The sequence below is a fragment of the Nothoprocta perdicaria genome, unplaced genomic scaffold, assembly GCF_003342845.1.
Source record: "Nothoprocta perdicaria isolate Ctin4 unplaced genomic scaffold, notPer1 scaffold_110, whole genome shotgun sequence".
NCBI classification, from domain to species: domain Eukaryota; kingdom Metazoa; phylum Chordata; class Aves; order Tinamiformes; family Tinamidae; genus Nothoprocta; species Nothoprocta perdicaria.
Genome location: NW_020454206.1, coordinates 1,376,401 through 1,403,704, shown reverse-complemented (window position 1 = coordinate 1,403,704; position 27,304 = coordinate 1,376,401). Strand labels below are relative to the sequence as shown.

Genomic DNA, 27,304 nt, shown 5'->3' with positions numbered 1-27,304 from the left:
CAAAGATTTGTGAGGTGTTATTCACAACCAGCTGACAGACTAATTTTGTTCTAAATCTCAATTTTCTCGTCTTGGTGAAAACAGGGTAATTCTTCACGTCCCTAAGAAAGTTTCTCCGTGTTGGCAAGGAAATGATAAAAGAGTGTAATTAAGCAATGATGACCCTACAGTGAAATGTGGATTCTTTACAATATACAGTGTCCTTCCCACCAGCATATGTGTTTGTCAGATGTTTATAGAATCTTCATTAACTAAGAGCTTTGCTAGATAACAGAAGCTAAAGCATGGCATCAATGACTCAGATAAGGGCAAGTGTACAGCCAATCTGCTTGACAACTGACAAGAGGCTGAGGTTTGTAGCAGACTGTAAAAAGAACTCAAGAAAGTGATCTGCAAAGGGCATCCCTGTTCCCAGTGTCTGCCGTCCATCTACTTGCCTTTGCCTGTAATGAAACAGGAGTTTTAAATAATCTAAAATATAACTGTCCTCTTATCTCTTCATCAGAAAGTAAATATAGAAGAAATGCACTATTTTGGGGTATTTGCTGCACTGTCTGTTTTCAACATCATTGCCTGTTTGACAAGAGGCAAGCCTCTGAAAGACTGGGACAAGTCACCAGCTCTGGGAAAGTCTGATGCACCCTTTTATGATCCTGGAGAAGTGGAAGATGAGGCTCACTTCAACTTTAAATCTTTACTGGAGAATATGAAGATGGATTTACTAAGGAGTTTGAATTTATCAAAGGTCCCCTCACAAGAGAAGACCAAAGAAGAACCACCACAGTTCATGATTGATTTATACAACAGATATATTGCAGACAAGTCCTCCATCCCTGCATCCAATATTGTGAGGAGCTTCAGTACTGAAGGTAGGAGATGTCTAAATACATAGACTAGAGTTTTTAAAGAAGTATATGAACAGGAGGTACTCAGACTCCTTTGCAATTCAGAGGGAATTGTGTTCCTAACTCSCATGGATTATTTAGAAACAAAACAGATTAAAATCTTGGATTGTAGTCTTGCTCTGTAGTCTTTTAAACTTTTTAAAAATACYATTATCTTTCATGTTTTTATCGTACTCTATCCCTTTCTCAAATGCACTGAGGCACTCACTGTACTGAGTAAAAAGCGTTAGATAAGCTGTGTTTCCCAAAGTKAGAGTTTTGTACTGAGTTTAATGTTAGAATGGTTATTTTGATCATCTGCAACTGCGAATTTCACACTAGACAGCTCTTCTTTCTGGGGAGTTCCTCTCATCCTTTATAAACACCTCATTCAACTGTTAAATGTGTCCCTAGATCCAAACAAGGAGCATTAGTGTTCCCCCAACATTCTTGTGCCTGCAGATTTAGATGCAGAGGGAATTTCAAGTTTGTTTCAACTAAAAAAAAAAATTAAAAAAATTAAGATCTCTATCTGTATAAAATTAAAAAAAAAAGCTTCATCACAAGAAGCAATAAAAAGTTGTAGGTATATACAATCCTTGTGACAGAAATGAAGTAAGGAAAATCAAAGCTTCTGTTTATTTAAAAAAAAAACATATAAAGCAACAGCACTACAGTGATCTCTACATTCCCAAATTAGCGTCCCCAATCCSGCGCTGGAAAGAAACTGTAGCAATACAAACTAGAGCACAGTCTCCATATCCCACCCTCCCCTCTAACTGCTTTAGTAGGTGAACACGGTGAAGCATCAACATTAGCCAACTAAAATTGCCCTAAAATCCCATGRTGATTGACCATAAAACAGCCATCAGTCAGTGATGATTTTTAAACACTACTGATGTCTTCCAGCAAAACCACTGCCTCTCCCCAGGCCAAACTGCTGGTAGTGCTCATACCTTGGGAAAATAAAGCCCTGCATAAGCCCAGGAAGTCTAGCCTGGAACCCACTGGGACCTACACATGAAAGYCTGATTATCACCCAGTCTCATTTTAGACTGTGAAGCTTCAAGTTTGGGTTTTTCAAAGCTTTTCTGTTTCCACTAGCTCCCAATAACCCAACATGCTCTCAAAGCTATTGGAAGACAACAACAAAAGCCTCATTGCAGTTAATTCTTACAAAGAGAACCCCCTCCTCTGTACTGAGGGGTCCTTCTCCATTGGTAGGGCAGTTCACCTGATAGCACAGTGATGTATGAGGGAAATTTACAACTTTTTTTTTAGAAATTCTTCCAAGTAAAATTTCTTTAGAAAATTGCTTAATCTAAATACTCCACAGATGCCTTACTGTGCCTTCTATTGACAACAGTGCCAGTTTGTTTTGGGCAGAGTATTTATGTTCCCTTCCATTCATCCTCATGCTCACCCGACTCTGCAGGCACAGTGAAACACTCCCAACACCACTGACCCACTTTTGGACTTTTTGCACCCTATCCCTGAAAACCTGACTAGAAACCTTTTTTTTTTTTTTTTTTTTTAATAAGTTCTGGGGAGCCGTGGTCTCTCTGGTCTCTTTTACTCCTGCATTACTCCTGCATCTTTAAAGATCAAGTTACTGGAGCAGTCACAAGCACTGTAACCGTATGTTTTAATTTCCTATTGCAGATGTTGTTTCTTTAGCAACACCAGAAGAAAATTCATTGCAAAAACACATCTTGCTCTTCAACATCTCTATTCCGCGATATGAGGAAATCACCAGAGCTGAACTGAGAATTTATATCTCCTGTCACAGCAAAGTTGGGTCTCTCTCTAGACTGGAAGGCAACATGGTCATTTATGATGTTCTAGACGGAGATTACTGGGAAAATCCAGAAAGCACCAAATCTTTCCTTGTTTCCCATGATATCCAGAAGTGTGGATGGGAGATATTTGAAGTGTCCAGTGCTGTGAAAAGATGGGTCAGGGCAGACAAATTGAAGACTAAAAACAAGCTGGARGTTGTTACAGAGAGTAAAGCTCTAGGTGGTTTCATGTGTGGGAAGCTGGATATCAGTGTTCCGCCAGACAATAAAAATCTGCCCCTGTTAATTGTGTTCTCCAATGACCGCAGCAACGGGTCAAAAGAGACCAAAGTGGAGCTCCGGGAGATGATTACTCATGAACAAGGCAGTGTGCTAAGGAAGTTAGCGAAGAACAACACTTTGCCTCAAGAGGAAGACGAGAGAGAGACAAAGGCCGTTGTCAGGCCCCACCACCATCCCTCCAGAAGCAAGAGAAGCATCAGAGCCAACCACTGCCGGAGAACTTCCCTCCACGTGAACTTTGAGGAGATTGGCTGGGATTCCTGGATCATTGCGCCCAAAGATTATGAGGCTTTTGAGTGTAAAGGAGGCTGCTTCTTCCCTCTGACAGATAATGTTACTCCAACAAAACACGCTATTGTCCAAACTCTGGTGCACCTCCAAAACCCAAAGAAAGCTTCCAAGGCCTGCTGTGTTCCAACCAAACTGGATTCAATCTCCATTCTTTATAAGGACGATGCTGGTGTGCCCACTTTGATATATAACTATGAAGGGATGAAAGTGGCAGAATGTGGTTGCAGGTAGTATTTAAGGCAGCATCTCGGAGAATAAGAACAGACCGTTTTCTGCTCCGTGTAAATCTGTACATTAGTGATGTAAATGAAAATTCCTGCAAACAAGGTTTGGGGCAGGGATGGAGGCTGGTAGTGGTTGGTGCTGCTTCTTGTTTGAAGGAAATCTGATGTTTAAAGAATAGCTATCATTGTAAATATCCATTATATATCATAGTTAAGTGAATATTGGATTAAAATATTGAAATTGAAAGAAACACACATTATTTGATGTCAGATCATGATACAATTTGAATAACTTAAATGTACTTTTCTGGTAAATCAGTGCCATTCAGGTCACAAACTACAGGATTTTCAGAACAAACTATGGGATCCAAGATGTCCTGTAAACGCGTAATATGTTTTGCAACGTAATTCTTTCAGCCAGCTCTGACATTTTCAACCTCTGTGAAACCCAGTAAACCAAATTTATGGTGCATGGTAAAGCCAGGGGTAAATCCTGCAAGCATTTTCTTATGTAAGTAAGTCCAGAGGCTTTTACAGATCATTTTAATGTAGATTTATCTACTCTTACAAGTGAAGGTTTGCAACATTCAAAACAGAAGAAATTCTCACTCTTAGTTCATTCCTAAGTTTCCTTAGTTTCCTTCTGTGGGTAGCAGGTGCCTTGCTTTCTGCTTTCTTATCCTCAATGTCCCTATTTTTACCGCTTTATAGCACATACTTGAACGATAAGAAGYGCAGCCTTCCGCTTCTAAGACACTGTTTCCTACGAGGAACAGCAGCCCTTATCACTGCACAAAGATAAAACGCCACTTTGACCTACTGCATRTTCTTAGTATTTCTTTGCAAGAACATGCAGTCAAACGACGTTCGGCCTTAGAAGCTGCCTGCTAGCAGTGGGGGTTGGCAGTGCTCWGCATTTGTGAAAAGAAAACGGCTGCTTATTTAGATGCCTAAATATGGTCTTTGGAGTCTGAAACTGGGATTCCCTTTTATCTTAATTTCTTCTTAGAAGAAACTGAAAGCTCCTATCTGTGTTCTGCAAGATTCATATTGGTAAATACAGCMTCATACTGTAGCCCTCTCAACTTTAGTTGCACTCAGTCAGGTCCTCAAATRACCAAAGGCCCCATCCTTCCTGCAAAAGCAAGTTTTCTTTGATTTTAATGAAGCTTTTGACTGTACAAGAACAGATGAAAATATTTTGCATTGGTTTAAAATGACAAGTGTAAATGCTGTATAATGCAGTTACACTGCATCTCATTTCTACTACACCACTGTCCACAAAAAAAGAAAAATACCAGAGTAGACTTTTGATCAAAACTCACAACAATCTATACAGTCCAAACCCACAACAAACTATACATCTGTTCAAAACAGTGAAGAACACTGACGAGGCAAAAATCTGAACAGTAGCTTTATATATAGCAAGACACACAATTTAAATGGATGCATGTGTTTTAAATTAGAGCAACCTGTGGGTGAGACAAATTCATTTGGCATGAATAGTTCATCTTGAAATCTAATAAGCAGCTTATTTACTATTGTTAACTTAATACAGAGTGATTCACAGGTGAGCGTGAGCAAGGCAGCTGTAATTCCACCAAGAACTGTTGGAGACTCCAGGAATCATGAGAACAAAGCACAATGCACCTCGGCCTTGGTCTCATTTATAGCTCACAGATCAGATCCAAGATCTGGGTCCATGCAAACTCCATACACTCCTAAATGCCTGTCATTAATATCTTAAGCTTCCAGTGATAGGTCCTCTTATTCTACCACTCCCCACTGGCTTCTGTCGTCATCTTCCACTTGCTGTTACACCTTCCCCCTTTCAGAACCACTTGTGCTCTTCTCCTCTTCCACTGATGTCTCACTAGCTCCTGGTATTTTGGCATCAATCCCCTGCTCTTTACGTAACAGAAACAACCAAACAAGCAGCCAGGATGATTGCATTTGAAAAGTTATTCACTCATATGCCAAGGTAACTGTAGATGTGCGCCCTGAAGTCATTCAAACATAAGGTCCTGGTTATATTCCGACTTCACTGAATGCAGTACTTTGTCCATCATCATGTKAAAGAGTGGGGATGGGGAAACACCAGTCTCCACATGTTCACAGAGACAGATTCTCAGGAATCAATGCTTCTTTTTATCTTTTTTTTTTCTTTTTTTTTTTCCATACTCTACAGTCAAATGTTGATCTGTATTTCCCAAATTTACATTGAAAAAAAAAAAGCCAATTGTAATCAAAAGCTATCAGAATTCCAGAGAAGCAGATTCCAGAATCTACGTACTCCTTCCCAGAATTGTAGCACAAGTCCCTTCTGTATTCCAACAACTACAAAAATCAACTGCTCTTCCAACCACATTCCCATAGGGTCAACATTTCAGTTGGTATGAGGGCAAAATGAAACATGAATCTTTCCACAGGATGATCAACAGGGTCAAGAAGAATCAGGAACCCAATGGCTGAGGTTTGTGCCGAACTGATGCTTAGTTCAGCAGCTTGATGCATGTAGTTTTGACCATTTGATTTAAACTATTGCTCAGGCTCCTTATGTCTCTAGTTTAACTCCTTTGGGACACAATCAATCAGCCAATTGACCAAGCAGCATTAGGAATTATATGGGTGGTCCCTGAGATACTGATAAAAAGCAGCTTGCAGGTTGGGGCTTGCACATTGTCCAGGAGATGTTGAGATAAAAACAAAACACTCGTGCTTAGCACAAACCCGTGACTTGAACASGCCCTTCCACTCTGGATGCTTAGCTGGGTATCACCCTGTGAAACCAGAATCACCAGTTGACCCCCCAGCCAATGTTAGGGCTGCCCTRTAGCACTTCAGCCCTAGCCTATATGATCCAGGCGAAGAAAGCCAGCCAGGGCATAAAACAACTGCTACTTTACATAGYTTTCTATCCTATCTGTATAGGCAACAGGCTAGGTGTCCTCTGACCCAATCCACTGCTCTGTCATGTCCAAACACAGGGCAGTGGGTACCACTTACCACCTGGCAGCATCACAACACTCATCAATTACTGGTAGTCAGAAGAGTCCCAGCAAGTCAGAAGTGTTCAGCTGGTATCTACACAAACATCTTTGAACCAAGAATATCTTCATATAAAAACACCACAGGCTATGGTCTCTGACACCATAGGTTACCTGCTCCCATAGCACTGCTGAGGCTCATGCGGGCTCCCCAGGGCCTGCCCAGCAAAACCCCACAGCACGTAGCTCCATACACGCTAACAGAGCTAACCCAAGGTGTCCTCAACTCCTCACAGTGGGCATCAACACCTCACCACAGCAACAAATCAAAGTTTTTACTACACAGAAACGGCCAGCATTTGGAAAGAAACATGGAACAAGCTGATAAAAGTCGGCAAGCCACAAGAAAACAGTGTCTGCCAGGCAAGACCCATCCTCAAACCGCTCAACAGTGGCTGTCTCGGTGGCTATGAAGATGAGCAGGACCCTGGGTCGGAGGCTGAACCTGCCCCTTCTCACCATTTCCCTGACTTACCCTTTGTTGTCTGTTTAGTATAGACAAACCCAGCGCTGGTCTCTCTGAAGTCTCTGTGGCACTGAGCCTGCCTATGGGGCAGGAGGCTCGAGTTGGAGTCACTCTTCTAGGCTCAGATCTCCTCCATGCTGCAACGTAGTCATCCTTGGGCTCTCTTACACCTTCATCAATATTTCTAGGCTGTGTCCCATCTTTGCCCTGCCTTGGTGCTGTCTCTGGACTGTGGCCTCAGCCCCTTCTGTGGTGTGGCCTCCACACCACCTGAGCAGTTTCTCTCGCTGCATGCAGCCTCTGCACCATTTCAGCACCCTGACTGCATGCTGCCTCTGCATCATCTGGGCACTGTCTCCTGCTGCATGCAGCCCCTGCTCTGCCTCAACTCTATCGTTGGCTGCATGCAGCCTCCATGAAGCCTCCAAGTCATCTCCGGCTGCACGCTGACCTCTGCACCACCTCAGCATCATCTCTGGCTGTGTGCAGGCTCCATGCCATCTCCACATGTGGCCTCCGCCCTCTCTCGGCACCATCTCCGGCTGCATGCAGCCTCCATGCCATCCCTGGCTGCGGAGTGGAGCCTCCATGCACTCCCTTACTGCGTGCAGACACCTTGACTGCCTGCACACACCCTGCCTCGGCCGGTGCCTCGCGTGCAGCCGGTGCCTCGCGTGCAGCCGACACCTCGCGTGCAGCCCGCGCGGCGCCCCCTATGGGGCGAGTGCAGCACCCCGTGTGCAGCCCGCGCGCCGTGTGCAGCCCGCGCGGCGCCCCGTGTGCAGCCCTCGTCCCGTGTGCAGCCCGCGCGGCGCCCCGTGTGCGGCAGGTGCAGCGCCTCGTGTGCAGCCCGCGCGGCGCCCCGTGTGCGGCAGGTGCAGCGCCTCGTGTGCAGCCCGCGCGGCGCCCCGTGTGCAGCCAGAGCCCCGTGTGCAGCCCGCGCGGCGCCCCCTGTGCGGCAGGTGTAGCGCCCCCTGTGGGGCCCGCGCGGCGCCCCCTGCCGCCGCCGCCTTCCCCGCGGCTTCGCGGGAGCTCTGCTCGTCCCCGCGCGCTCCCCTGAGGCTTCCCACGTGCCCTGCGCCCCCGGCCGTTGCGAGGGATTTCAGCCCCTGCCACACAGTTCTGGGGTAGATGCGGGGAGGGAGTGACTAGCCCACATATTATATGTGGAGGCTGGCAAGAACTGTTCAGAGCGATAAAAATAACCAGGGAAAGGGTTTCCTGAGRTCGCCTTTGCTCAGGTACAACCTCAGCAGTACCGTTGCGCCAGGCCCATTTACTGCAGCTGACTCATCTTTTCGAGGCCAGCAGCAGAACGAAGCCCCRTCACTTTTAAGGCAACCCCATTTTGAAGTAAATGCCCCTGGCCTCACGGGTGCGCAAGCCCTGGCCCCTCTGTCCCTCTCCCACTTTCCATGCCCAGTGTCACTCACCAATGGCCATCCTGCCACGGCAGCCTGTCCTTGCGGGCCTGCCTGACTGTGCCACGCAGCCCAGGCCTCCGGAGCCACTGCCAGGCATGTTGGACGCATGAGCAGCCTCCCGGTGGCAGCAGCCTCCCCGCAGGAGAGCTCCCCAAGGGCCCTGCCAATGAGCGCGACTGAGGTGCCGCTGGCGGCTCCTCTTCACCCACGTCCTTTCCCCCACGTTGGCAGAGCAGAGCCCAGCACCAGGACATGCTCAAGCTGGCCTTGGAGCCAGCCAGGTTGTGCTCAACGGGCAGCACATTGTCGGCAGCCGTTTGCAGGCGTTGGGCCTGGCCGCTGAACGAGGTTGCAGTGAGTTACTGCAATTCCCCTTGTTTCTAATAATGCGCTTAGGGAAGGAGACCACTCCATGCAGGAGTTATTATAAACTCCTGTTTATTGCTGGCTCACTCTGGTGCCCAGTGCTGATCAATCGGGTAGGTCGACCAGCAATGCAGGATCTAGGGGATAGCAGCAATATAACACAAGCACATCATATCCCAGCTTGGCAAGGGCCACACATCAATAAAGACTTAATAGGCCCTTTCTGCTGAAAAATTACTTGCCAAAATTCAAAACTATGTGCCTAAATTACTTCAGTCTGGATAGCTGCAATGCATTTACCCAAAGCCCTCCAAGATCTTTTGCATACCTAGAATAAGGCAGTTCCAGTGCTTAGCAGAGCTGTTCCTTGGGAGCTGATTACAGCTGCATTCTTCTGCATTCTGCAAGCTGCAAAGACTTCCCAGCTGCTACGATTGTACCACGAATCCTGGCTGAAATCAGAGCGGTTTCAGAAATGGAATATACCTTTTCCACTCTTGCCCACCATTTTTCAATAAAAATGTAAATCATTTTCTCTTTTTTTTTTTTGTCACTGTAAAAAAAGAAAGAAAAGGAAAGGGGAAAGGAAAGGAGAAAAAGGGAAGGAAAGATAAAAAAAAGAATATTAATGAAAAAAATCAAAATTCAACACATTTTGGTTTAAAGTTTTTCTCATAAAATGTAATCATTAAAGTATTCATTTTCAGTGCCATTTTCATTTTCATAAAATGGATAGCTTTTTTTTTTTTTAAGTTTTGAAAGTTTTTGACAGTTTTGTAGAAATAAGAACTAAAAGCCTTGGGGACAATCTCACCATACACAGCTAGTGTATGGGCTAGAGATTGTCTCTAGTATACTGGTGATTTTGCTGGAAAAGACCTAACGTGACTTCTTTTAGCCTGTGTGTTATAAATCAATCCAAAGGAGATGTTACTGTTCATTATTTGTATTACCAAGGGGGCTAGAAAGCCTGGACCGGGACAAGGTTCCCTTTGTGCCAAATGCTGGAAGAGCAAGACCAAAGAGACAGACTTAGGCCATACCAATGCAATCCAGCCCTGCTCAGTGCAGACAGCCGTGAGGTAGCCCTGACCCAGACTTGTCATCTATAAAAGGCAGTGGAGGTTTGTCTAGAAATACTTACCGAGTCCTGGAAATATTAAATTTTTCATTAGCAGAGTCCTGTGCTTGAGCTAACAAACCCTGCCTCTTGGTGTTTAGGAGCCCACCTGATCTTTTCTCAGAAGTGACTGAACCTTTCATCCATCTGGTGATGAATTYATATCACTGCCTCATTTCTGGCATTTAATTTGGTGCCGTGGCTCTACATATTTATTTAACTTGTTGATTTCTAWTTCTTAAACATAATTTTAAAAATAGTTGCATTAAGAGGCTATTTAAAATCCAGGAGTACTTTGCTTMCAGATTTCACCATTATCCTGCTCATACAGTGTATGAACTCAAAAATYGTTTCCAGTATGGAAAAAACCCTACTTTTGCTGCCACCTTCAGATAGGCTTCTTGCTACTGCACTTTATCAGTGCTCAAATTGGTCTTTCTGACCCTGGTGAGAGATCCCCTACCCACGGTGACAGCAGTAGTGCAGGAGGAGTTGCAGAATATTTAAATCCACTRTTGTGGAAGCTTTTGAACCTGTGAGTAGTGAAATGCAGACTGTGCATACAGACTAGTGTGGGAAAGAGGAAAGAAAATTGCTCTTTCCTACATATGAGAGAAGTTCAAATGCACAGGAAATGAGAAAATGAAATACGTGTGGATAGATTTTAAAGGAACATAAATTTTATGAACAATAAAAACTCGAAACTAAGATGAAAATCAGACTTTGGGTTGGAGTATATTAGAAATCAGAATTGACTTTAGAGTTACATTCTGAATACTGAGGGTTCAGTGAACAGACTTTACATAAAACAGTGTATTTGAGAAAAATAAAAGTTATGTATAACAAGAAAACACAGAGACATTCTCGAACACTTGAAGTATCCACACCGTGTGAAAAAGGAGTCTCTCACAGCACTATCAAATATGAAGAACTGCAAAGGTAAAACTGAATGGTGTAGATCCCATTGGATTCAAGGCACGAGAAATCGCAGACCATTGAAGAGATCCAGTGTGGAAAAATACTATTCCATTATTCTAGTTTTAAAGTCATGAATGTTGGAAAAAGCATTTATTTTACTTTTATATTGTGAAAACAGGTTTATTCGTGTGTGCTAGTGACCAAATGCAATAGCAAGAGACATGAGGGAGAAAATGTTTTTGAATCTGAGGAATATATTGAGCTGTGAAGTGTTGTCGTATTTTGGCTTTTCCTGGCTAGAACTAATTATAATTCTGGGTAAATTTCTCAAATATACCCAGAATACTAGCTCTGTAAGAATCACAGCTACTTTCCTGCCATTCTGATACAAACATCTTTAGAACATGATACAATGCACAATATATGTTAGAAAAAAATATATTTTTAATCTCTTGATTTTACATCATCACATTTTGGCAAGAAAGGACTATTTCATGATTTTAAAACCCTAGAAAATGTAACTTTGAAAAAGAGCATTGTACTTCTGTTCAAATGCTTCTTTAAGTGATAGAAAAAAAAAAAAAAAGAAAAAGCAAGTAATGCATTTAACAGTAGATAAATAGCGCTTATTTAGATACAAAAGGAAATTGTCTGGCACATACCCTGATTAAAAATCTGTGCCTTTTACCTTCACAGTGAAATGAGGTGAATGTTAACATCCTTTTCATAGYAATTTTAAACTGAACTAATTTGAAAAATCCTCTGTTGTTTTCAAGTTATATTAACTTGTCTAAAGGCACGAAGTGGCAGAGTGTAATACAGTGAAAAAGAGGGCCTTTCCTCTTAAAAAATAAAATAAGATTTGTTGCAACTTAAATAGCAAAAAGTTTCTATCTTCAAGCCTAGAAAGTGTGAATTTCTCCAGTTTTAAAGATAAGTCATTTAATATTATTTCCACCATTATCCCCATACTTTGTAAACATTTTGATATAAAYATAGGTCTGCTTTAGGTACTGAAGGATTAAAAGAGAAAGTACTGTAAATACTCTGTAAAAGTGCAATGTCATTATGTTCCTGCAATAGAAAGGTGTGTGCTTAAAGCTACTTGACAGACAGACAGAAATAGAGATCCATCCTGACATATTCTTAGGGACATGGATTTTTGTACTCTTTTTCCTGATTCCTGTCACAATGGATCCATTCTGTGACCCTGCTCCATGGCTCATGGCCATGCTTTCCTCCAGCACCAGCAGGAATAAAAGGAAGAAAGAAATAAGAACAAGAAAAGAGGAACCACGAAATAACCCAGCCCCCAACCCAGCAGGCAAAATAGCTAACTCTGTTATGTTTGCACGTTTGTACTTCATTGTTTTAGATCATATACATAATTTTTTGGCATCATGCTTTGTTTTTCATAATTGCAATATTATTTAATGTGTATCTTCCCTTTAAAGTTAATTTAAAGATGTCAAAACAGAAAAAAATACTAATAGTGAGTTGAGGCTACAAAGTTAAACAATGAGAGAATATGAAATGTCAGAACTAAAATTGTCTGAGCATCCTCCTCCTCTTGACTGTATGCATTAATTATACAATTACAACACATAATGTTTTATTCCAGAAGCCTTAGTAAATGCACAGAGTAGGGGCTCTATGAAGTACAATATCTTATTTATTGAACTGATTGAACTGAGCAATTATTCCTATAGTTGCAGCACGTAGAGACTATCTGAGCATGGAAGTAAAGGCAGGGTATGGGAATTCTCTGTACTAAAAACTTTACAAAAACTTTATCAAATAAACAAATGAGAGAGCAACAGGCAGGAAAGCAACAGAAATCAATGTGCCCAAATTAATTTCAATATTGTAGTGGCAAAGCTAGAAACACATCTCAGGTCTCCTGAGACCTTGTCTTCTCTCTTGGCCATACCAGGAATGGGAGCAAAATTAATTAATGCAGCTCTGGCAATAAATCTTTTAGATGAAAGAGCAGCTTCTTCTGGACAATTCTCTTCTGCTAGAGAGTTTTTGTTCCAGTTACGTGTGCCCTGCAATGTCAGATGATTCTCTGCAGAAAGCAAGCCAGAAGAGCAATTCAAGGTGATGCCAAAGCCCTGGAATTAGCTCTGTGATGGATATGGCACACGGGCACAGTCCCCACAATGAGAGGAAGCAGCAGAGAATCCTGAAACTCCCTCCCTGTCAGGCACACGGAAAATCTCAGACATAATGTCCAGATGAATGCATTGTCAGCAACAATTTTTGCTGTATGCTTGTTCTCTTCCTTGACAAAAAAAAAAAAAGTAGCTACATTTTTTAAGGTTTTTGTTTGTTTGTTTTCTTTTGTTTTTTTACAGGTGATACCTTTACCACCTTTTACAGCTTTAGTGACAGAGCAGTCTTTCCTCCAGTGGATTTTTAGAAAAATGTAATTGTTCTTTCCTCTGTTGGATTTTTTCTTTAGCACAAAACCAACACAGTCATCATGCACAGATGTGGGAATCATCATRTAAAAAATCAGAATTCCTATCACTTTGGATAAATACCACAGGCCCAGAATTTTGTGAGCAAAATGGAAGCAGCACAAAAGGCTAAACTGTTTAAATTGCTCATGAGGCCTCCAGCGCTTATATTCAGCACTGTACAGATTATCTGTGATTTAGGTTGGCACATCTTGGAGTGCTTCTGTCATGATAACCTAAGCCTGTGTGCAGTGTGTTCATAGCCAAAGAGCCAAAGTCTTGAATAAGGAAACAGTGAAGTCCTGAAAACCTTATGCTGATGAGAACAGATTTTCTGCATGACTATAGACATACTGTATCTGCTTTCTTTCTGCTCTTAGCTGTTTCCTGACTCCCAGCATTTTAGTATGCTGCACATTAGAGTCTTCTAGATGTAGGACTTGCCCTAGGACTGAGTTGTGCTGAGCTGTGCTGAGTTGTGCTGAGTTTAGAAGTGATGAAACTGAGGCAATTGGAGACCAAGCAGTTTTGCTGTCAGTCATGCAAGAAACCTATGAAAGMATAAGAAATTGGATGTCGATCTTTGTGTTCAACAGTGGAAACTTTGAGCTGCCCTCCCCCAGACTGAAAATATAGAGACTTTCTCACAGTATTTCAGTCTCTTAGTAGTGAATTTGCAGGTGAAAAGACTAAACCATAAGTTTACCTCAACATTAGCAAATGTCTTTGAAGCTCCAGGATATTGGTTGATTTCTGAACATGTGCCAAGGTTCAGTGAATTCACTTACTGCAGGATATGATGGGTAATTGAACAGGAAAAAAAAAAAAAAAAAAGGAAAGCATAAAAGCAAAAAATCTTGYATAAAATGTAAGAAGGGTTTTAGGGCAAATCTTGGGTTAGGCTTTCCCAAGAAAGGAGTTTTATCTCCGACAGTAACCAGCAGAGATGCCCTGGAAAGTAAAAGCCTAAGTATAAACTGGTCCTTCCTGCAGCGTAACATTCCAGCTCTGGCTGCCATCCACTCAGGAACTCACTAAGACTGAGACTGCATCTAATCTGAGATCATGAATGAATCTATCCTCCATTAATTTGTCCAAACAATTTTTTCACCTTTGTACTTTTGGTACCCACAAGTGCTGTAGCAAAAAGTTTAAGCAATTAATTATGTAGCTTATGAAAAATGCTTCCTTTAAAAAATACAAAAATGAAACAAAAAAATCCCTCTGCTATCTAACAATTTCATTGCGTTCCTTCAGTTGTGATGTTTGAAAATTTGTCGAATAATTGTTCTCTATATAATTTCCCTACCTGTTTTATGGTCTACTTGATGTTTCTTTTTTTGGGTAGTTCAGCAACAATGGATTGTTCTGAAAAACAAAAATTACAAATAGTTCTCAAATAGTTCTCTCCTCAGAAGACTTCAATGGTGGTTGAGATTGTCTGCATAGAAAACAAAATATGTGAGAGTATGTTTGATTTTTTATCCTTTGTACATTTACATGTACACAGATACACCTTAACCATAGAATAAAATAGCACCTGTGTATATGGACTATGCTAATCCTATACAGACATGCTAAAGAAGGGAGCTTCTTGAAAACCCTTAGCTGCTCCTGCTGAATGACGCAGAGAAAGAAGTGCAYAGAACTTTTTTCATGGGAGCAGCTTATTTATATTTCAGGCCTCACTCAGTGACACCAACAGAGTGTGCCCAGCCAGCTTAGACCACCTTTAGGCTCTCCATTCCGCATGTATTTGCATGCAGAAACAAGTGAAAGCAACATATAAGCACACGCTTCATAGATTGCCTTGGCCCTCTTGCAGCTCCCCCCAGCAAGCAGACTGACTGAGGGAGYAGCTCGTTTGAAACAAAGCCAGAATCTGCCCGTGGGTGACTTTGGCCTGTCCTACGGGAGTGCTGGATGCTGTCGATTCACATGGGTGCAGCCTGCAGCTGCATCCCACATTTACTGATCCTCTTTCAAACTCTTAATACAATGGAGTCTCAAATACATTGCGGGCAGAAGAACCCCCCCACACACACCCCCCACGTTCTATTTTGGTATATTGAGCCTAAAGTCTATTGGCTGGGAGCTGTCATCAGACATGACCATATGTTACTCAATGGTATTACGAGTAAATCCTAATTGAGTGCAAATTATGAAGATTAAAGTCACCTCAGATTTAGCTGTATTATGTTGAGGCAAATGGATTTCAAAGTCCTGTTTAAAATGCTGGCAATTCTCAGCATGGAAATTAACAGGCTGTCATTACCTTGGATTTTATGAGCTGTTCCAAATGTCTGGAGTTTCTTGTTTGGAGCCTTTAGTTATAAAATGTGAGAGCAACCCTTTGCAGTCCACGGACTGCAAAGACGTTGTATTGTAAATGGCATTTGAAAAATCATTAAAAACGGATACAACTCAGTTACAGAAGAATCTCCTGCTAATAGTTTTCTACAAATAACGTAAAAGACTAAGTGACTGCTCCTCCAATTTTGGTTAAAATCARACAATAGTGCATTTAAGCAACACACTGTCAGGATAAACCAAGACAAGTTCATAGCAGGCAATGAGGTACCTATTAAAAAGAGTTAAATGCCAGAAAGTATCACCTTGATAACTGAAGTTGATTATTGTTTCATAAGAGGGTTGTAAAGTAATGCGAAGCTGAACTTCATCTATTGGTGCACTTTGGCTGATGCACTCCATTTTAATGAGATTAAAGGTTTAATGCAGATAAGGGATTTTTTATCTCTTCAGTGCACTTGGATTCGATGCTGGGATTTCAGTGGGATTCACAGAGAGAGTCAGSTCTGCAGCTATGTTCATCTTGATCAATAAGGACTTCTGACTTCTTTCCTATATACAATTTACTTTCTATTCCACAGGATCCAAAATGATCAGGATGCATTTCTTCCTGTTTTCAACCCTGATCGCATGCAGCGTATCTGCCAAGGAAATCTTTCAGCCAACTCTAGTGCTGGACATGGCTAAAGTCCTTCTGGATAACTACTGCTATCCCGAAAACCTGGTGGGGATGCAAGAAGCCATTGAACAAGCCATCAAGAGTGGCGAGATCCTGGATATCTCAGATCCCAAAATGCTGGCCGGTGTCTTAACAGCTGGAGTGCAAGGTGCTCTAAATGACCCAAGACTGGTGATCTCCTATGAGCCATCGCCTCATGCAGCTCCCAAAGAAGTATCTGAGGCATCTCCTACTCGTGAACAGCTCCTGAGTCTTATTGAGCATGTAGTCATGTATGACAAGCTGGAGGGCAATGTTGGCTACCTGAGGATTGATTATATCATARGCCAAGAAGTTGTGCAGAAGGTTGGTGCTTTTCTGGTGGACAAGGTTTGGAAGACACTAATAGACACCTCTGCATTGGTTATAGATCTTCGTCATAGCACTGGAGGACAGATTTCTGGTCTTCCCTTCATCATCTCGTACTTGCATGAAGCAGACAAGATGCTGCACATTGAGACTGTATATAATCGACCTTCCAACACCACCACAGAGATATGGACACTGCCAAAGGTCCTGGGAGAGAGGTACAGCAAAGACAAGGATGTCATCGTTTTGATCAGTCGCCATACCACAGGAGTGGCTGAAGACGTGGCTTACATCCTCAAGCACATGCACAGGGCTATCACTGTTGGGGAAAAAACAGCTGGGGGCTCACTGGACATTCAGAAGTTGCGTATTGGCCCTTCTGATTTCTACCTAATGGTTCCTGTGTCACGATCTGTGAGTCCCCTGAGTGGAGGTGGGCAGAGCTGGGAAGTGAGTGGGGTGATGCCTTGTGTGGCCACTGAGGCAGACCAAGCCTTGCAGAAATCCCTAGATATCCTGGCAGTTCGCAGAGCAGTGCCTGGCACCCTGAGCCGACTCACAGGCATATTAAAGGGCAATTACAGTTTAGTGGAGCGGGTGCCTGGACTTCTGCATCACCTTAGCACCTTTGACTTCTCTTCAGTGCAGTCAGCAGAGGACCTGGCCACCAAGCTCAACACTGAGATGCAGACCTTATCTGAGGATCCTCGCCTGGTGGTTCGAGTCATGATGCCTGGTGAAGCTGTTAGTCCTCCTACTGAAAAGCCAATTGCAATGGCAGCCAACCTGCCCAACAACGAGCAGCTTCTGCATGCCTTGGTGGATACCGTCTTCAAGGTGTCAGTGTTGGCAGGAAACGTGGGCTACATGCGCTTTGATGAGTTTGCTGATGTTTCTGTGCTGGCTAAGCTGGGACCCTACATTGTGCACAAAGTCTGGGAGCCACTCCAAAATACAGAAAACCTGATCATTGACCTACGCTACAACCCTGGGGGCCCATCCTCTTCTGCTGTGCCTTTGCTACTCTCCTATTTCCAAGATCCTGCTGCTGGCCCTGTCCACCTCTTCACAACCTATGACAGGAGCACCAACCACACACAGGAACACAACAGCCAGGCGGAACTGCTGGGCCAGCCCTATGGGGCTCAGCGTGGCATCTACCTGCTCACCAGCCACCACACTGCTACAGCTGCTGAGGAGTTTGCTTATCTCATGCAGTCCCTGGGCCGTGCTACACTGATCGGCGAGATCACCGCAGGCAGCCTTTCACACACCCGCACCTTCCCGCTGCTGCAGCCGGGGCAGGGAATAGCTCGTGGCCTGACCGTCACGGTACCTGTCATCACCTTCATCGACAACCATGGGGAAAGCTGGATGGGTGGGGGAGTTGTGCCTGACGCTATAGTATTGGCTGAGGATGCACTGCAGAAGGCTGAAGAGGTGCTAACTTTCCACAGGATTATGGGGGTGCTTGTGGAGGTTATTGGGCAACTCCTTGAGGAGCACTATGCCATTCCAGAAGTGGCTGGGAAGGCAAGTGTTATGCTCAGCGCTAAACAGGCCCATGGAGGATATCGGTCAGCTGTAGACTTTGAGACATTGGCTTCCCAACTCACCAGTGACTTGCAGGAGGCCTCGGGGGACCATCGGCTTCACATCTTCCATAGCCATGTGGAACCAACCCCAGAAGAACAGCTGCCCAATCTGATTCCCAGCCCTGAGGAGCTGAGCTATATCATTGAGGCTCTCTTCAAAATAGACGTATTGCCAGGCAACTTGGGATACCTTCGCTTCGATATGATGGCTGAAGCAGAAACAGTGAAGGCCATTGGGCCCCAGCTGGTGCAGATGGTATGGAACAAACTGGTGGACACGGATGCTATGATCATTGACATGAGGTACAACACGGGGGGTTATTCTACTGCCATCCCAATCTTTTGCTCCTACTTCTTTGAGCCTGAGCCTCGGCAACACCTCTACACTGTTTTTGATCGGAGTACCTCCCACAGCACAGAGGTGTGGACTCTCCCTCAAGTCTCTGGCAAGAGATACGGATCCTTCAAGGACATCTACATCCTCATAAGCCATATGAGTGGCTCAGCAGCTGAAGCTTTCACTCGATCTATGAAGGATCTACACCGGGCCACAGTTATTGGTGAGCCCACAGTGGGTGGTTCCCTCTCAGTGGGCATTTATCGTGTGGGCAACAGCTCCCTGTATGCCTCCATCCCCAGCCAAGTGGTACTGAGCCCGGTCACYGGCAAAGTGTGGAGCGTGTCCGGGGTGGAGCCGCACATCACCATGCAGGCAAGCGAAGCCATGGCTGCAGCTCAGCACATCGCCAACCTGCGAGCCCAGGTGCCACAAATGTTACAGACCGTGGGGAAGCTCGTAGCAGACAATTATGCTTTTGTGGACGTTGGGACTGTGATAGCATCCAAGCTTGCTGAGCTCACTAATAAAGACAGTTATAAAAGAATTAACTCAAAAGAGGAGCTGGCCAGGAAGGTGACTGCTGACTTGCAAGCTCTCTCTGATGATGAGCACCTGAAAATGCTCTACATCCCTGAACACGCCAAGGACAGCGTCCCAGGGATCATGCCAAAACAGGTAGGGTTCCYTCCTACCCAGTTATAGTGATGCCAGCTAGAATGGGAGCACTGAGCTAGGTATCTCACCAAACCTCAGTTCCATATCATCAAACCACCATGGTTTAGTTGCATACACTTGGTTTTGGAAACTGACCTCCGTTGGACCCTTGGGCAAGTCAGAATAGGGAGTAGCTTGCGGATGGTCACTCTGAATGCATGTATTTTAGGGATACTTCAGGCTGTGAGGCTCTCTCAGCAGCCATCTGTCACAAGCAAAGATTCTGATGCAGGGCTTCACTGTTACAAGGAAGATGTTTATTATCCCTGCAATCCCCTCTCTTTCCGTACTATGGCTTTTCAGTAAATTAGTGCAGAAACCCACTGCTACTGAGTTTGTAATTTGGGGGGGRAAAAAGAGTTGAACCAGATTTGACAAAAAATCAACCACATACTTTTAAATGGATTTTTTATATATAAAATTGGCATGCCTGCCTACTAATTCTATTATACCTGAAAAACAAGCAGCTCCTTTGGTACTGACAACAGAAAGCTGCTACGTCTCATCAGGCTCTTGGTCAGCATCTGTTGGCCTAAGTACCTGAGTGGAAGTTGGGTGACCCCCAGGGAGAAACTGATTTTTAATAACCCGCCTCCCGCTGTGTTGTGCAGTTTGTGTAACAGTCTGTGCTTTGTTCAGAGAATATTTGCACGCTGGTCTGCCTTGGCAAGCTTTCTTGTTCATTGTTGTGCTGGAAGGAGCTCCCAGGAGCACTTGTTAAAATTTCACCTTCAAATTAAACAGAGGGTTAGGATAACCTGATCCCTGCCTTGGATGGAGCTAGCTCCTTTTTGGCTGCTGCTCTTGCATGGCTATCRGAGATTTCTTACCCCAGAGACTCATAAAATTGCTTTTGAAGAGCATGAATTTGCCTTTGCAATGAGCCAGATTGTACCAAGTGTCAGGTAACTATTAAATGTTTCCTAGGGGAGGAAATCAGTGGGYTTCCACTCTTTGAACTTTTTAGCATGCATGATTTAAAGTGGACATGACCTTTGTGGCATKATCTCCAACATTAAGGTCAAGAAAAAGGTCTAAGCATTTCCAAGAGAGGGCCTTTTTTCAGGTTTGTTATCCTGGAGACTTTAGCCCTATTTTCAGGTCTAAGCTTAAAATGTGCTTAAATGGAAATAATTAACTAAAGGATTTTCCTATTCCATCACTCTCTTTCCCTCCTACATTTGTTGAGATTAGAAAACTTCACCAAAAGAGGTTTCAGACAGAGATCCCTGCTAAGTTATTGGCAACACATCAGTAATGATACACTGTATTTTCTCTCTAGGCAAATCAGTCATCCATTTTGAATACATWTTTTTTTTTTAACCATCCTATACTTTGACATAGTGGCTGGTTTAGTCCACATCACATTTATGCACATTTATTATCGCAGTAGAGCTAGCTTTCCTCTTGCTCTGCCAACCTTGCAAGCAACCCCAAGCCTTGGCAGTGGGATTTGCTTGATAATGACCTTGACAGAGAAGCAGACCCAACCCAATTAAATGAAAGTGATGATGAATAACTGCAAGGAGGATGGGATGGGACATGGGAGACAGACAATTGAAATGCATGTACACTTTTGCATTTGCTACAGTGGAATCGCTGCTGAAGCGTTGTACAGGAGAGTGGATGTGTCTCCTCTGTGACGGGAGCAAGGTCAATGCTAGCTGGAGTTTTCTGCTGCATAAATGTTGCTTTCTAAAGTCAGACTTCCCAGAGGCTAATCCTGTACACGCTGCTTGTCATTCTGAAAGCAGCCTTTTGTTTCTAAGGCAGAGTTCTGTAAACTTGCTGTTGCCTAGTCCAATAATCCCTGCTGCTGCTGCTTCTGCCTGCCTCTCTCTCCCTCCAGTAATACCATCGCTTTCCACACTGAAACGTTTGCGTTAATGTTTATCACAGCACTATAGATAAGCGATGGAAGAACTGCTGCCCGATTTGGGCAAATGTGGTATGTCAGTCTCAAGTGACAAGAGTATCCCCGAGGGACTCTCCAGGCCCCTGATGCTGCCTACAGACTTTTAATGCAATCTTAACACCTAAGGGAATTTTTCTCTTGATGTTTGGGTCATGCAGCTGAAAATGATGAACAGTGTCTCTCTTCATGGCGCTACACATCACTAGCAAAAGATAAAAAGGGGATTTATAAAGAGAAATCACTTTGAATCAGAAGTCTCCTGTTCCCCAGACAAATGTTATAGTTGTATACTGGAGTATTATCCCTGCTATCAGAGACAGTAGAGTTGCAAACACTTCGCTAGAAATGAGTGGCGTTTCCTTACGTCCCTTCATTAATGAGTGAAATCAAAATGGCCAAAGTGTCAAGACAGAAAAATCTCATTGATACATACGGTGTATCAGCTGCAGACAAGTGAGCAGAAAATGTTATAGGCCGGTCCAGTGCTGATTTCTATCAGCATAAATACACAGAAGGCAGTGGAACCATACACATTTATGCCAGCCTCGAAAATATCTTCTACAGGCATTGACCTTTTGCAGTTCACACTTGCTCTTGCACTTGGTACAGAAAAGGAAAATGTTACTGTGCTGATCACGTTTGGTTTTTGTTTCTAGTTGTAGTTGATCCTCCTTGAGATGGAGAGACGATGTGTATAGGGGTTACTGGGATAACTTTATTAGTTGGCTACACATTACTATTAAAGAAAGAAAAAAAACCCCAAGACTCTGCAGTTTAATAAGATCCAGATAAACAAAATATAGTTGATCGCAGCTGAACATGTGAGATTCCAGGCACGTGGCCACCATGTAGGAGCTGYAACACGTGGCCAGCACATGCCTGACACGTGAGGCTCCTCTGGGCCCAGGGACTGGCTCATTAATGGGGGCTGGGGACAGTCTCACCTGTAACCAACAGCTGTTCATCAGCTGAGGCTCATCAAGAGATTATGAAAACCTGAAGTGACTTATTTAAAGAGAACTGCCAAAGGAAGTAAGTAAGCTTGGGGGGCAGGCCTGGGGTGGTAGTGGAGTGTGAGTGGGGGAGATTCTGATCCAGGTTCTGAGCATGCGAATGRTGCAGCCTGTACTAGGTCTTATTTTGTGTCACAGCAGCTGACATAAACACAGTCTAAAAGGCAAAAAAAATGTGATCACTATGTCATATTTGTAAAACCTGCTCACATTTCTAACATATGTCCCACCTAGACTAAACTTGACCCATGTGATTCCTTTCAAATCTTGTGCCGAGCTATCTGTGCCAACAAATGGTTTGTTTTGTTTTTCTGAACTATTGCAGATTCCTTCCCCAGAAGCATTTGAAGATCTGATTAAATTTTCGTTCCACACGAATGTCTTTGAAGACAACATTGGCTATCTGAGGTTCGATATGTTTGGAGACTATGAACTTTTAATCCAGGTGTCCAACCTACTGGTGGAGCATGTTTGGAAGAAAATTGTTCACACAGATGCGCTGATCATAGACTTGAGGTAAACCTTTGAATGGCAAATAACCAAGGTTCTTTTAAAATAGCGTTTTATTTGTAACAGTGAATTAGCCTTACATGGTTTGCTGTCCAGTTTACAAGCGAATGTTGCTGGGATTAAAGGCAAAAAAGGAAAACTGTCAAGGAAAACACTAACAGCMGGGAAACGTAGCTCAAGAGAAATTGTACCATGACTTGAGATGTTTAGAACAAAATAGGTAAATCTAGGGAATATGTTGCAGAACAAAATCCTGAACCTCACATCTGTTGACCACAAGTCTGATAATCTAAAAAAGCTTCTAAACTGTTGTTCATAGTAAAGGCGGTATTTGACATTTGTTTTTCCTTCAAAAACTTGTAGACTTAGTAACTTAAGACCATATGAGATGTGCATGTCAGCGCAAGCAGCTGCTCTGTCCTTTTGCTGCCTACCTTCACTCTGGCTACATAGTTTGTATCGCTATGACCCCGCCAGGTGCCCCAGGTTGGCCCTCGCTGTAGCTGAGGGTACATGGGGTCCCAAGGATAAACCTTATTGAGCTCCTGCCTTTTAAAAAGTATGTTAGAACTCTTCAAGTTCTTGACCCCATCCGGCAGTCATGCAGCACGCAGCTCCCATGTGCTGCAGAGTGAAGAGCAGCATTTCACTCTTTGGGACAGACARAGGCCTCTCCTGGATTCTTTACATCATTTCATGAAGGTGAAGGAACTTCATCTGTAGAAGAAGAACCCTGTGCTATCTTCTGCTAACAAGCAGAGTATGGATGCTTCCAGTGCCGTAAGAGCTCTGCGTTGGAAATGACACACACAAAAGATAATCTGGTGTTCCATTGTGCATATTCATAGCAGAGGGTTCTCTAATGACACTTGSTCACTTTAGTTGACTTGAATCTTCAAAGACTGTTAGGTAATTAAACTGCAACAAAATTTTTCAATCATGACTGTCCTAAATGAAGTGTCTAAAGCAATCCTTAGACACAAAAAGAAATGAAATGCAGCATGAAATAAGAACTCTTGTCAGTTCCACAGATCCTAGTCAATTGTGGGCAATTCCAGTCCCAGGTTCTTAGATGGGGTTTTGTTTYTCTGATAAAGGTGCAAGTGTGGCAAAGGGAGACTGCCCTCTGTAAATATATTCAAATGTACCCATATGCACTTTCATCGCAGCTATTAAGGAAGAAAGTTGGAAGGGAGATTTACTATCTGCTGTAATTTTTGTTTCCTAATATTTCTTTATTTTTGAAAAGGTATAATATTGGTGGCTCCACCACTTCCATAGCAGTCCTATGCTCATACTTTTTTGATGAAGGACAGCGAGTTCTCTTGGACAAAGTTTACAGCAGACCTGGTGACTCAATTAAGGAAATATGGACACAGCCACAGCTCAAAGGTAAAACTAGTTTCTTTTAAGAATAGCTTCTAATTTCATGTGTTGAAATGTGMAATGCACCTGCTTGTGCATTTCAGAGTGAGCCATTAGACACTACAGCTGACTTGATGAAAGCACTTGCCACTATTAGTTCAATTTGTGCAGAAAGTGTAAAAACAAAAATCTCCAGCTTATATATGGCCCTGGGGGATATAACTAAATCTCAGTTTATGGCTSCTAGGAAGGAGATGTTTTAGGCACTGCTGTTTGTAAACTGGCCTCAAAAGTTTAGCTGATTACAATGTAAAGCAATTATGACTTGCAACTTTTAAAAGCTGTCAACATTAAAATTTAATCCTATACTKCTTAAATTCCTAGTAACAAAGAATCTCTTCCAGTACTTATATAGTTTTATATGTAGTTCTTCATTCCTGGCCATGTGAACCATCAGACACTATTTCAATAGATGAAAACATCCACAGTAACTCAACTTGTGCAGAGAATGAAAGAACAAAAGAGGAGGCCTATAAATTTTGCACTTCTGAGCGAGTTTGGAGCATTCTGCAACGTGTTATTCCTGCCTGCTGCCCATGTAAGTTGAAGCAGTACTGCAGTGTTCAGAAACAGACCTCTTCAGCGTTCAGAAAACACGTTTGCAGCACTAAGCAGTCTTAAACCCAGGTTTAGTTCTCTTCCTGCTTGATGCAAAGACAGCCTAAAAGAGGTGCCACAGAGGTTCCTGCAGTTCCTTGGAGCAGTCTGAGATGGTCACCTCTGTGTCAGGCTGCAGCACCCAAGTGTTTTCCCAAGCAGTTAGAGGTGAACTGTGCTAGGGAGTGCGATTATGGACACGTTCCAGTTCTTATCAAGGAGAAAAGCCAGACTCGTATCAACTTCAAAGGAGCTGGATCTGGCACTACATGATAGATAATCTACTGTGAAGAGGATCTTTTAATGGATATTATATCTCCAGTGAAATGAGATGACCAAAGATGATGTGATTAGTAATTACCATGATATCGGCCCCTCTCGGACAGTTTAACATGAAAATTAGATGTCCTGTGGTAAGTTGCCTGAGGAACTAGACTTTTTAGGAAGTTCAAAATTAGTTTTCAAGTGATCAGGTCCTATTTCCAACATATTGGCCATGTTTTCAAAGACTCTCAGCTCTTTAAAAGTATCCAAGTTTTTCTGATATATTGAAAATTACATGCAAGGAAACTCTGATTCTTGTCAGAATATTTCTTGAAGAGAATAGTTTGGCAGAGATACCAATAATGAAGGAGTGTTTGTTGAAAGGCTTGGGATGAAGGCTCAGTAACCCTTCTATTAATAGACTTTAACAAGCCTGTGGGAATCCTCTAATACAATTTCACAAAGCGCTACCTGCTTTGTTTGTAGGCTGTGCACTGACATCCACATTCCTAGAGCAGGGCTAATAGCAGGTAGGGAATGAAATATTTTGTGTCTTGGCTTTTCTTGCTCCATTATGCAAACAAATCTGTGAAAATGCATGTGTTTTGTGACGTTATCTGTCTTTTCTTGCAGGGGAGAGATATGGCTCTCAGAAAGGACTAATAATCCTCACCAGTGCTGTGACAGCTGGGGCTGCAGAGGAGTTTGTGTACATAATGAAGAGGCTGGGCAGAGCTTTCATCATTGGAGAACAGACCAGTGGTGGCTGCCATTCCCCACAGACATATGAAGTAGATGGTAGCAATTTGTACATCACCATCCCCACCTCCAGATCAGTCATCTCTCCAGAAAGTGCTTCTTGGGAAGGGAAAGGGGTGCCACCTCACATGGAAGCACCAGCAGAAACAGCACTCATCAAAGCAAAGGAGATGTTCAGAGCTCACCTGCACAGTTCTAGATAGCCCAATGGGGAGGTGCTTCTAGACAAAAAGGTAGGCTGTAATTTTCAATGAAGCTCAAAGCACTTAGACACTCACGGGCTGAGCCAATAAAGGGTTTGGAAGCCCAGAGCAGGTTTTACCCATAATTTAGATGATGCAAAATTGAGATCCAAAAAAAAATCTCACTCTGTTCATATGTGTGCGAGGGGGTGGGCAGGTGTTTATCTCTGTGGCTCAGTGTATCATGGGTTGTTCGCTGCAGCCAGGCTCAGCTCCAACAGGTAAATTTTTCTACCCAGAATAATTCATGTGCCTTGGGAACGGCACTTACATGGATAGTAGCAGAAGTGGATTTGAGTTCACAACAGCTGAAGGAGGCCTCTACCAGAGTCTCATTTCTTGTGTGAGTTTTCTAGCAACACAGATCTTAGAGGAAGGTAAGCAACCTACTGCTGAAGTCTGAAGTCCTGAAGTCGCTCAGGTCTTTGCAGCTGCCTGTCATCAAGGCATCTACSAAAACACAAACCCTCCAGACGAGAACCTTCAGTTCAATTGCTATGGTCACTAGCTCCTAACTTGCTCTTCAACATGCTGKTTTTTTGACCCTGTTCTGAGGAATATAAATATTCCTGGACATTGTTGAGAGACCTGGGAAATTCACTGATGTGTCTGGATTCTTCTCCTGAAGTCAGATATAAATGTTAGTTGTGGCAGTGTCTGTTTTTYAAGATTAACTCTAAAACACAGAGATTTCCTTAGGTTCTATAGAAAATCCGAGCTGTCAGTATTGAACACGCGAACAACAACCCCAAAGCATGTGTGCAAAGGTGAAAASGGACCTCTTCTCCTTTGGAAAATATACACAGTCACTTTTGTATGTCTGAAAGAAGAATTAACAACAGCTGGAAAATTATGCTTTCCAAACTGGAATCTAACTAAGAAACTGGAAATTAACTTAAATCACCTTTCTATTTCATCATTTGGATGTACCAAAACCTAGGCTTTTCCARTCTCCTGCTATTTCTTAAATGCTTCTCTGCCTCTCCCCTAGCATCTTGCTGAGGGATGGGGAATGGGCAGGAGAAAGGCAGTGCATTCAGTCTGTCACAGAGTGCTCAGTTCAGCAGTTAGTGACAAGAATCATATGTTTTTAGTTAAGGTTAAAAACAGGTTGCTTTTTGCCCTGTCCAAAAGACAAACAGAAAACAGAGAAGTATCATTTGCTCTTCGATTAAAAAAAAAAAAAAAAAAAAAAAAAAAAANCCCTAATTATTGACAGTCTATTCCAGGACAACTGACAGTGTTTTTGACACACATCTATTTAATGCACAGCATTCTCCCATTTTTTATTTTTCTTTTTTTAAAGCATG

At 43.1% G+C, this 27,304-nt stretch overlaps 2 protein-coding genes across 3 annotated transcripts; both read left to right on the top strand.

Annotated features, from left to right (window-relative positions):
* The first annotated feature begins 471 nt into the window (after positions 1 to 471).
* GDF2 (growth differentiation factor 2) lies at positions 472 to 3,487 on the top strand. The gene is made up of 2 exons (XM_026050770.1): positions 472 to 869; positions 2,547 to 3,487. The coding sequence occupies exons 1-2, from the start codon at positions 524 to 526 to the stop codon at positions 3,485 to 3,487; spliced, it is 1,287 nt and encodes a 428-aa protein (XP_025906555.1). The 5' UTR covers positions 472 to 523.
* A 12,695-nt stretch (positions 3,488 to 16,182) lies between these two features.
* RBP3 (retinol binding protein 3) lies at positions 16,183 to 26,949 on the top strand. Of its 2 annotated transcripts, XM_026050190.1 has the most exons (5): positions 16,183 to 19,230; positions 22,523 to 22,713; positions 23,957 to 24,099; positions 25,627 to 25,985; positions 26,234 to 26,949. In XM_026050190.1, the coding sequence occupies exons 1-4, from the start codon at positions 16,183 to 16,185 to the stop codon at positions 25,953 to 25,955; spliced, it is 3,711 nt and encodes a 1,236-aa protein (XP_025905975.1). In that variant the 3' UTR covers positions 25,956 to 25,985; positions 26,234 to 26,949. The 2 variants fall into 2 exon arrangements, with proteins under 2 accessions (XP_025905975.1, XP_025905967.1); XM_026050182.1 differs by having other exon boundaries at positions 25,627 to 26,949.
* The last annotated feature ends 355 nt before the right edge of the window (positions 26,950 to 27,304 follow it).